Source organism: Filicampus tigris, chromosome 3, assembly GCF_054856515.1.
Source record: "Filicampus tigris isolate MCC_2025a chromosome 3, RoL_Ftig_1.0, whole genome shotgun sequence".
Lineage (NCBI taxonomy): Eukaryota > Metazoa > Chordata > Actinopteri > Syngnathiformes > Syngnathidae > Filicampus > Filicampus tigris.
Genome location: NC_141219.1, coordinates 15971854 through 15983376, shown reverse-complemented (window position 1 = coordinate 15983376; position 11523 = coordinate 15971854). Strand labels below are relative to the sequence as shown.

At 38.5% G+C, this 11523-nt stretch overlaps 1 protein-coding gene across 1 annotated transcript; it reads left to right on the top strand.

The window, feature by feature from the left end:
* Positions 1-5307: 5307 nt before the first annotated feature.
* sec11a (SEC11 homolog A, signal peptidase complex subunit) lies at positions 5308-10613 on the top strand. The gene is made up of 6 exons (XM_086026733.1): positions 5308-5516; positions 7624-7733; positions 8728-8877; positions 8967-9086; positions 10065-10122; positions 10202-10613. Exons 1-6 carry the CDS (start codon positions 5466-5468, stop codon positions 10250-10252), a joined length of 540 nt encoding a protein of 179 aa, XP_085882859.1. The 5' UTR covers positions 5308-5465; the 3' UTR covers positions 10253-10613.
* Positions 10614-11523: the final 910 nt, after the last annotated feature.

Sequence of the window (11523 nt, the reverse complement as noted above, 5' to 3'; positions counted from 1 at the left end):
GGGACACATGTCATTGTGTCTGTGCCGCAAGGTACACAACACTGTTTTATTTTTATTTTTTTTCCTCACTCGGCCGCGTGTCAGGAGTGCGGCACCTGCGTGTGACGTGATACAGGTTAAGTCCGTTCTCGACTGGGACCACGTGGGTCGATTAAATATGCAGACGGGAACTCGGTGGCGGTTAGGCAATGCCCAGCTCTGTTAAAAACACTTGTATATCTGTTGCCGGTTGGCGCAAATTTTTTGTTGTACTGTTATACACTCCTGTCTTCTTGAGGCAGTTCCACGTGATAACCAGAGTCTGTGGCTTGAGCGTCCTCTTCGGATTAAAAGAACACTTATAAATATAGAACATGTTTACCATCATTAACATTAAGTGAACTTTTTTACAGTGAGAAGCCAAACAAGCGTAAATCTAAACATTGCGTTGTAACATGATACAGATGTACAATGACACACACTCATTGTATATTACTGTATAACCACATTATGGTATGTGACTGGTTGTAAAATAAAAAAAAAGCTGTATGTATAGAGAGGTTTTGCGAGTGCGTGTCATGTATTTTAAGTGAAAAGCTTTGCATATTTTGGATTCATTCGTTATAATCTTTTCTGAAAATTTCTGAAAACAAAGTGATTTATTCAGTACACTCATCGCATCTTGCCCTAGGTTTTATTTTAACCCTAGAACACTAAAGTCGGGTGATTTTCTAGCTACTCAGATGATTTGTTTTTGGTCATGCTGTAGTTGACATTTTAGGGGGCCATATTCACAAGATGGTCCAAAAACTCAACTTCCAGTAAAACACATTGTCATATCTCATCATAAAGCCCTCTGATTACTTTCCAGATCTGTAATTATTTTGTAAGGAAATCCTTCTATCATGACACATTTACCAAGAGGCATATTTTTCTTACTTCAATTTCACTTCACTTTATTGAAATGTCAAGTACAAAATAAATTAATTCATTTGAAGAAAAAGTGCGATGTCATGTCAAGTGGAGGAGCTGAGACATACGCAAAACAGGAATATTTGAGAGAATTGAGTCAGATTGAGATATTTTGCACATTGGGATCCAGATGATAGAGCTGCACCAACATGCTAGTGAGATGTCTTGGCTAAATTTGGAGATTGCCGTGCTGTGTGTGTGTTTACAATGCAAAAGGCTAACCTCATCATGATAATCACTTGTGATTTGTTGGTCATTAGTGAGTCATCCTTTATGTAAGAGCTCCAATGTGACCACTGAATGTTATCTTGACCAAAAAAAAAAAAAGTTCATTTGTTGTCATTTATGATGCCCAGCCGCATGAGTGTCACATCCTTTAACCATAACAAAGACTCACATTTGGCACATCAACAAGTTTAATTAGGTCTTTTATTCATGCTTTAACTGAGTGTTATCTTGTGTCTATTATATTATATATTGTGACTGAGACGGGATAAGACACTCCTGCCACCTACTGTTTGTTCAGTCATCCGACAAAATGGGGCAATTTTTTTTTAATGAATGAGTGGATTAAAAACACAACAAAGAAATGGTGCAACAAATATTGCAGGACAGAAAATTTAAAATCAATTTGGGGTACTGTGTACATTCTAACTACAAGAGTTTGATTTACCCTGTCTTTTAACAATATGTTTATCATTATTTTTAATATTTTGGTTAGCTCATTGAGCGTCAAAAACAAGCGTGCACCACAACCCAAATAACCCAAATAATGAATATATTGTTAAACGAATAACCCTCTGACTGTCAATCAAAACTGAGCCTAATGCACATTTTTATGCATATTTTATTCTCAAGTATTTCCCATTCACAAGCTTTATTCATATTATCAGTGTCTGTTTAAACAAGTCCCATTAGTCTGAATGGAACATCGTCAAACAATAAGACATTGGGAATAATTTTCCCGCATGCCATTACGTAGGAAGCTGTTAGCGAAGCGGAGGAAATTAATGAGGAAAAAGTTGCTGTGGCACGAGCACCTCTGGTGGAATGCAATAAAGACATCACTCGAGATAATCTGAACATTTAGTCTCTATTATAAGAGCAGCAAATGAGCGAATTGCCAGTCGTCAGATGAAGACATTCTATGTTTAACAAGGCCTAATGTGGAATATATCACTCTGAGCACATCATTACACATTTTTGACACACCAAGTTATGAGGTGGCGAAAATACCCTGAGCTTATTTGCATGTCATTTGAGTCCTCGTTTTTTTTAAACAGATTACACCAGCAATAGATGCAGGAAGCCGATGTTCCGTTCACGAGATAGCGCTCACTAGTGTGCTATACCGAGATTCCTCTCCCAAGGCCTCGCCTCGCATTTTGCTGTCTCTCTGACCTTAATTAGCATTGGCGCTAGGTGTTAGCATTTAGGAGGATGATATGAAAAGCATTACAGGCGCCTAAATGCCACAGACAAGCTGGCATTTCAGCAAAGTTCTATCTGCAAAAAGTCGCTTTTGTCCACTATGAATACAAGACAACCTTGATGCATAATCGCACATCATTGCCTGAATGTGAGCGCCTAATCATTCACTGTACACGCATATGTGCATGTTTGTGATCTGTGATGAACCTCTTTCAGACAACAGTTCTTCACTTTTATATGTCGTATGAATGTATGACATGCAGTAATACAATTTGGTAACATGAAAGTGAAGTGTACGCGCCCCTCCAAAAGTATTTGAACTGTTAGGCAATGTTAGTCCAATGGCTAAAATTTCCCTTTTGCCCGTTTTTCACCCATGAGAGTGAAATGTGAAAAAAATTAAATGAAAGCTTATTATACATTATAGACATGTTTTTTTTTTAGCTAGACAGTGACAAAACACTTTTGATAACCTCGCTAAATGCCCAGTGGAGGCTTGTGATTGGACGCTTAAGAGCTGCTAACATGACTACAACTGCAGATGAGACATGGAGCGCATGTGTTTATTATGTGTATGAAACATGACAGTAATTTTAATGGACGTTAAAGCCATCACAAACCAACTGCGAAATTCTGTTCAGCGATGAGGCATTCACACATTCACATGGAAGCGGCCCATTGCCTGACATAATATGGGTTACGACATAAACATACTTGAAATTAGCCGTAATTAAAGTGCATGGATGTACGACTATGCATTAACTACTGTATTTACGTCATATTTGGAGCCAAAAGACATGTTATAGTAAATTTTAATTGATGCAAACATCCTGCTCCTTTATATGTAAATGTCCAAATTACCTACTATGCATGTTTTTGGATTGTGGGAGGAAACCGGAGTACCCTGAGAAAACCCACGCAGGCAAAGGGAGAACATGCAAACCCACGACCTCTGCACTGTGAGGCGGATGTGCTAACCAGTCGACCTCATGCTTTCATGGCCAAGTTTTAAGCACATGCAAAAACAATGATGAAAACATAACTCCTTTCGGTTGTAATAATATGGAAGTGAGGCATAAACAATAAGACCTGCCTGGTGGCAAATGTATTTTAGTTCAATCACAACATAATATTGAAAACAAGAAATACTACAAAGATACACAAACCCAAGAAAACAGTTGAAAGCCATAATCATAAATTAAATGTAATCACTCAGCATGAACACGCAGGGGGGAAAAAAGAACACAACACAGGTGTATGAATCATATTTATTGCAAATGTGTCATATTCTTTGTCATGTACTCTCTCCAGAACATTTAATTTAAGATAACATGACCAATATTGCAGGTGTAAATAGAGCAGGGAACACTGTGTTGATTTAATGACCTCACTTTTATGATTTACAACAGCCATACATTATTCTAACGCATTGTCCTTCCATCCATCCATTTTCTGTCTCTCTTATCCTCACTTGGTTGAGCAGGAGCCTATCCCAGCTGATCCTGGGTCAGAGACGGGTCACACCCTGGGCTGTTGCCAACCAATCGCAAGGTACATACATCATAGGTAAACAACCATTGTCAACCATTCTACAAACCATTGTAGAATCTTCATAACTGTAACATGCATCTTTTGGAATATGGGAGGAAGCCTGATTACCTGAAGAAAATCAACAAAAGCACAGGGAAAACATTACAACAACTATTGCATTGTCGATTAAAAAAAAAAAAAGAAAAGATGCAATAGCTTATAGTCATTCACTACTTTCTAGTGAATTACTTAAAATATGTTATTGCTATTAGATATAGTATTACACGTGTGTCATAGCAAGCAAAAAAAAAGATGCTGAATCATCTCAGTCCAGTAGAGGAATAACAACAAAGTGAGTCAGATTAAAGTAACATAAAAAAAGGGGGGGGGGACAAATGAAAACGGGACTAGGTGTGACATACTTGACAAACAATGAAAAAGAGCAGCAGCAACTTGATTCCAAACAATGATATTATAGCAGTCACCTCAGTACTCTCCGGAGGAAATTACACCATATCAACAATTGAACATAAACATGACCAACTACATTTGTTTTTCCTTTGTCAGATCAAATTTGTATTGAGGAAAATGATTTTCTGCTCTGTATTTATTACCCACTTTATTAAACTGAGATTTACTGGTAGATTATTTTACTATGATTATTTTCATGGACGGGGGATGTTTGTTTTATGATACGAGCTGGTTTATTATAATGAAACATCACAACCTTCATTGTTTTATCATCTTTGGATTGGCAATGGTTGGGAGTAATATAAATCATTAACTTGTCAATAACACTTTTTCCCTCAGAACTTTGATTTTTTTTTTTTTCAGAGCTGGGCATTCCGCCTATGTGACAGACCGGTCTGCCTATCTGCCTGCGACGGAAGCCCAATTTGTAGGCGATAAACAATAGACGGGAAATTTGAAAAAAAAAAAAAAGTCGAACTAAGCATAGTTGGAAGACAATTTTTCCGACTATGTATTCGTCTGTCAATCTTGAGTCTAAAATGCAGACTCAAGATTGCAAATTATTTAGTAGGTTAACAACAGATAAACTGTCTTTCATATTAATTTGTGGTTCATTTGGCTTTACTTTAGTGTAAGCCTGACCTGTAACATCTAAACTATCTGATATTCTTTTTTGTAATACATTTTAATTTATTGCTTGTGTTTGTTAAAAAAAAATACATGGGAAGAGACCTTGACCATATTAAATCACAATCGCAATATTGACGGGAGGGCAAATGTGTAGCAGCCTTTAGAGGGCTACAAATGCAATTAGATCATTGTATTTTTCAAAATCGTTTTGACTTTGAGCCTGTTGCAGCTTTTGGGGCTCCTCCTTCTCCTTGGTTCCCGCCCTCGTATCCTAAAGTGACAACTCAACAGTGTGCGCGAGTAGGTGGGACTTCCGGTTATAGCGCGCACCCGGAAGACGACCACAGGGTGCGAGTTTTTCTACTGCTTTACGCCGCATCCATATGCTCACCCACTAAACACGCTTTCATGTAAATTTCGGTGTTTTTTTTATTCTCTTATCATTTCCCACGATGTTGTCGTTTGATTTTCTCGACGACGTCCGTCGCATGAACAAGCGGCAGGTGGGTGGAACGGCGTCACTTTTGATTCTTTGTGTAAGGAAGAGACCCTGGGCTAACGGTCGCTAGCCGCCGACACACTTGAAAAACACATCGGTGCCTTTTTATATCAAGTTAACTGTACAGTAGTGTGAAGCTAAAATGAAGTTGCCGAGCCGGGCTAAGCAAGAGCCGGCTAGCTACTCCCAACAGTATTAGTGAAGCCTTGAAGTTGTCGTTGATCTACATGAAATCGTCTAAACGTGTACGTGTCATAAAACAGGGTCGCAAACTTACTTGGTTCAGAATGTTTTTTCTCTGGACCCCTCTGATATGTTTAATGCCATTTAAACGTAACGACCATATGCAACGCTAAATGCCATTGTTATTATTATTATTATTACGATCATCAACATTTTAGCCTAAAGATGCATGAAGAATTTGCTAGATTTAATCATCACATAAGGTAATTTAGATCACAGCAACTATATTAACAAATACGCACTCATATAATTAATTTCAGAATATTATTAATTTCAGAATAACCAACCATCGGCATTTAGGAGGAATTACAAGAACCTTTAAATCAAATTCAAGCAAGAATTAAAAAAAAAAAGGTTGAACTGCTACATGTTGGTCTATTATAAGTATAGTCCATTTATGCTACAGCAATATTGTACACTTTCTACAAAAATGTGAAACATAATAGTGATATGAATAGTGTTTGATAAACTGTTGAAATGCATAGGTTGTAACTTGTAAGCATAATATTGCACATTGAATTTCATTCTTAACGAGTAAGAACTGAGAAGCAAGAATATGGATAATAGTATAAACTTATACAGTTTATATCCATTACGGCTGGGAAAAATATCGTATCGCGATGTATCATAACACTTTTTCTGCTGATACCAAGTATCGGTACTTTGAATACCTTGTTTTGCACGTTCTATAAGATACTTTTGAACGTTTGAGGTCCTTAAAGTTAAGCTTCGAGAATTGAGTACTTTTGGAACATTTGTGGTCCTTAAAGTTAAAGTTGAGCAGTTGTGAATCAAGTTTTATTTATTGCACTCCCGTGTATCAGGAACAGTTACTGTAACAGTATGCACTTTCCAATGGTGACGCTTGAATAAATGTCAAACGGCACTTAAGTTAAAACTTTGGAAACACATGCCTCAGATTTGTTAAATATATATTTTAATAATATTTAAGTATCGCAATATGTATCAGATCGCAACCCAAGTATCATGGATTGGGACAAAAGTGTATTGTCTCAGCCCTAGTATCTATTAGGGCTGCACGATTTTTAGGAAAAGATGGAATTGTGATTTTTCCACGTTTTGCGATTTTGATTCAATTCATGATTTTCTTCAAGTCAAGCTTCAGTGCAATATTGACTATGTACAGCGACATTTACAAACATGGCTGAACATGACATCATACAATCAAAACACAAAAGTTAGGACTCTAATAAGGCATAGACCCCAAAGAGACTGTGTGAGGGAGGTGTTCCTTTTTCGAGGTTTTTAAAATGCTTCAATAAAGCAAGACCTGCTTCATCGATCAATAATTTTGTCAATCAATTAATCGTTTGGATACCTTTTTTCATTGAAAATGTCCAAATCCTCAGAATTTAAGACTCTCTAGAGTAATTATTCTCATATTCCTGAATCTGTTTTTACTTTGGAAAACAATGATCAACATTTTTGCCATTTTCTGATAATGTTACGTACCAAATCAGTAACTGAATCATAATTTCGTGCCACCTGACAGTTTTCATGTGAAGACATTTTGATAAACCAGCATTGAAACAAAAGCAAATGATGACAAACATCACTCACCATCGGCTACGCTTCGAGACAGGTCGTATGCCCTATTCTGGTCACTAGCAGAGACGTGCATTGCATCACTGACAACATGAATGTGATCAGAGAAGTGCTCGTTTGCACAAGACCAGTCAGTGTTTACAACTTAGCAATGTGGACGCTACGTTTAGTGATTTCTCTGACTACTCCAGTGACGTTTAAAAATACAAAAAACAGATACATGCACTGAATTGTGTAGAGTTAAATGCTTTGCATTGTTGTTCAATAATTTTAAAAGGATTAACTGTGCATGTGTGTTGCAGCTCTATTACCAAGTGCTGAACTTCGGCATGATCGTTTCCTCCGCTCTGATGATCTGGAAGGGTCTGATGGTGGTCACCGGCAGCGAGAGTCCCATCGTTGTCGTTCTCAGGTACATCCGGAGAAACACCTTCTCAACTTTTCCCGTTGGTCTGGAAAAGACGTGTTAAGGGAAGCAGTGTCGAAGTGGTTTGCGCATCCGCCCCCTCAGTTCAAATCTCATGTTAGCAGCTAACCAGTCTGCGTGTTGAGTGACTGGGCTTCAGTTGTGACCGAAGCAGCTCATGTATGAATGTATTTTGAGTTTGTTCACTAAAGCCATTGGAAATGCGGCTTTGTTTATCCCTGACCACCATTACAATAGGTTGTAACTTTCGGCGGTTGGTTATTTTGAGCTAGCGTCACATGACCAAACCCAGAAAACAGGTTAGCCATGATGTTGGCGATGCCACCCCGAAGGCACTTTGAGGTTAGTTTCAGTCAACAGCAGGATGCTGTTCTGCATAAAATGTCAGCCTCCTTGGACGGATGAAAACAGGTGGATTAATTTGCGGAATTATTTTCCATTAATTAAATATTAATCAGAACACCATGATTAGACTCGTGGGGGTCACAATTTTTGACTTCCATTTTAAGCCGGGGGTGGTTTGGGTGGGGGCGATGTGATGATTGTCTGCGACCGTGCATGTGTCAACCTTCGTTGTCTTCTTTCAAAATGACAAATTGAATAATATGATCCCTGTCAGGTGTTCTTCCCATTTAAGATATTTAGTAAAGGAAAAAAAATTATATAAATTAGGATTATTATGACTGTACAATTTACTCATAGCTAAAAAGCCAATATTAACCATGTTCCAATGCTGCTTTGACTGTCACTCCTGTTATTTCTATTATTCAAAGACACGTTAACGTAGTGGCCCACAAAAGCAGCAAGAATAAGCTTTAGCATTGTTGTGACCATTCATGCTAATTCCTGTTCTCTCTAAAACACGTGAAGGCACAATTTTGACAATGAGCCCGCAGGTGTTGTCAATAATGAAGGTTTAACAGGAAACACCTGATGCTATGAACGGTCGATGTTAAACACTCTTTCCTGCTTATATCAGTGGCAGTATGGAGCCAGCTTTCCACAGAGGAGACCTCCTTTTCCTCACCAACCGTGTGGAGGACCCCATCCGGGTGGGAGAAATTGTGGTCTTCAGGATAGAAGGCCGAGAGATCCCAATAGTACACAGAGTCTTGAAGATTCATGAAAAGTATGACTGAATCACCTTTCAAGTGCCGAATGCCAAACCGGCAATGCGGACCTTATGGATTGAAATCGTGCATGCGCTTCTGTTTCCAGGGAAAATGGAGACATTAAGTTCTTGACCAAAGGGGACAATAACGCTGTGGATGACCGAGGTCTATACAAGCAGGGACAACACTGGCTGGAGAAGAAGGACGTGGTGGGACGAGCGCGGGGGTAACTTAAGCGCACACATACACACACACACACTATTGTACACATTGTATTTATTTTTTTAATATCATTTGTTCCTAGGTGGCTTCATGTAAGGTCTCTGACAGTCTTTTGTCAAAATACACAAATGATAAAGAATGAAGTCACTATGCTTCCAATATCCACTTGTGACATACTGGTTCAGAGCAATTCACTTGGGGCAGCTCTATCTCCTGCAAATTCTGAGTATGACTTTGGTTACCTTGGCGACCATGGCTACTTTGTATTTCCGACTTAACAACTCTGTCGCTATATTTAGCAACTTTTCAGAAATCCCTAGCAACTATTTTATGAACAAAAATTCTTATTGGAGTGTTGCTGGAGACTAGTTTTCAAATTAATGGTGCTTGTGCGAAGCCACCACAACCTAATTTAACCGTATGCACCTTCCTGCAAAGCAAAACGGTACATTTTGGTCAAATTCCAAATTGTGTGTCTGTGGAGTTTCATTTCATTGTAGCACTTCTCTGCAAGGGCAACCGCACGAAACATCAATTTGAGTCCATCACTAGATTTGGGGATTAAGCGCCCGTGATCCTCAATTGTTAATTTCCATTGAACGAGGTTTGGATTAAGGCTAGCTTCACCTTCTTCATGCGTGTTTTCCATCATGTACAAGAGGCAAATCAAGGGTAGCTGGCACTGAATGTTTCTTTCACGTCATATCTTCACCTCTTGATGAGCCTGACCTTGCCTGCTCATTTTAGTTACCCTCTTAAGAGGAATTTCCCAAAGCCTAGTGCATGATACACGGCCATAAGGCTTGCATCTTGAGTGAGCTTGACCGAGCCAAGCAAGTATTATCATCAATGATTTATCAATTGAAACTCCTCATTGAGTTAGAAATAATGTTCTGCAAAAGTGTAAAAAGACAAATTGCATACATGACATGTGAATCAATGTACTCTACTGTGGAGCTGACTCAGCCATCGTCTTGTGCAGGTTTGTGCCATATATTGGAATCGTCACCATCCTCATGAACGACTACCCCAAGTTCAAAGTAGGTTTGACCACTTCTTGGCCAATTTCACGTAAGCCTCGGTGTAACCTTCTAACATGTCTGCCTTGTCCTTGTGCAGTACGCCGTTCTCTTCCTGTTGGGTCTCTTCGTGTTGATCCACCGGGAGTGAAATCTACGTCCAGGAAATTAGGAGTTGGTGTTGGCGGGGGGGCCGGGGGGGGGGGGGGGGGGTTACAAAGCTCAAATCATGACGCCTTCAACACAGCAATTAAGTTCCTCTCTGTCCATCTTTTTTTTGTACCATTTGTTCGAGCATTTTGTAGGAATGGGAATAGCTTTAAAATATTTTTGTGAGGGAACAAGGTGATTATTATTCTTATTTTCAAGTGGAGCATTCTTAAACATTTTCAGTTTAAGCACTGTTTTTCTTGTCTACTTACAGTCCTGTCTTTGGAAAAAACACAGATGTGAAGTATTTTATGACAACTAAATATGAACATTATTAAATATGGAATCTGGTTACCATCCAATATGATGCGTTTTTATTGGGTTTTTTTTCTCTTTGTGGAAAATAGTTATGAACTTGGTTAAGTGTTGTGAATGATCTTTAATATCTGACCAGATTTTCTGGTACAGCGAGAAAAAGATTTTCCTCTTCAATGGCATAGTTAGTAGAATGCCATACAAAATAATGTGCTTTAATTGGAAAACAAACATTGTTTGCCTTTTCTTGAAATTGTCAAAAATTGTATTATGTATTTTTTTAAAATTTTATTTGCACTTGCTTTATTTTATTTTGTGGCACAATTATGGCATTTTCCCCATAATTCTTCAATATAGTGTGGTTTAGCTCAGTGGTCTTCAACCCTGTTCCTCTAGGGCCGCTGTCCTACCTGTTTTCGATCTTTCCCTGCTACAACACACCTGATTCAAATAAGATAATCAAGGTCTGCAGAAGCTGGATAATGATCCTGATCATCAGAATCAGGTGGATTGCATCAGGGAGAGTCAGAAAACAGGCAGGACAGGCTGAACAGGCTTGAAGGGCACTGTTTTAGCCATTGAAAAATAGTGTTTTGGAATTTTTCTTTTTTTTTTTGCCAAGTTTTGTGTACGGTTCTCTGCATGTCGCTGGAAAATAGTTGAATTCTGAATATGAGGTCACAGTCTTATGAGTTTACTACGTTTCAGCTTGATTTCCATTTCAATGCTATTCATACATGTATATGTATTCATGTCAAATCTTACCATGAAGCGATTTCCTCTCACTTTAAATTGCTGAGCAGTTTTCCTCATCCCTCACACATTTTCTATTTGTGTTTTCCATTTTTGTCATTCCCCAGGGGTTAAAACATGACACCAGATATTCCAGGTGCCGTCGTCTCAAATGACCTTTAAACCTGTATCTGCAGATACTTTCTCTTCAACCACTCCCCCTAA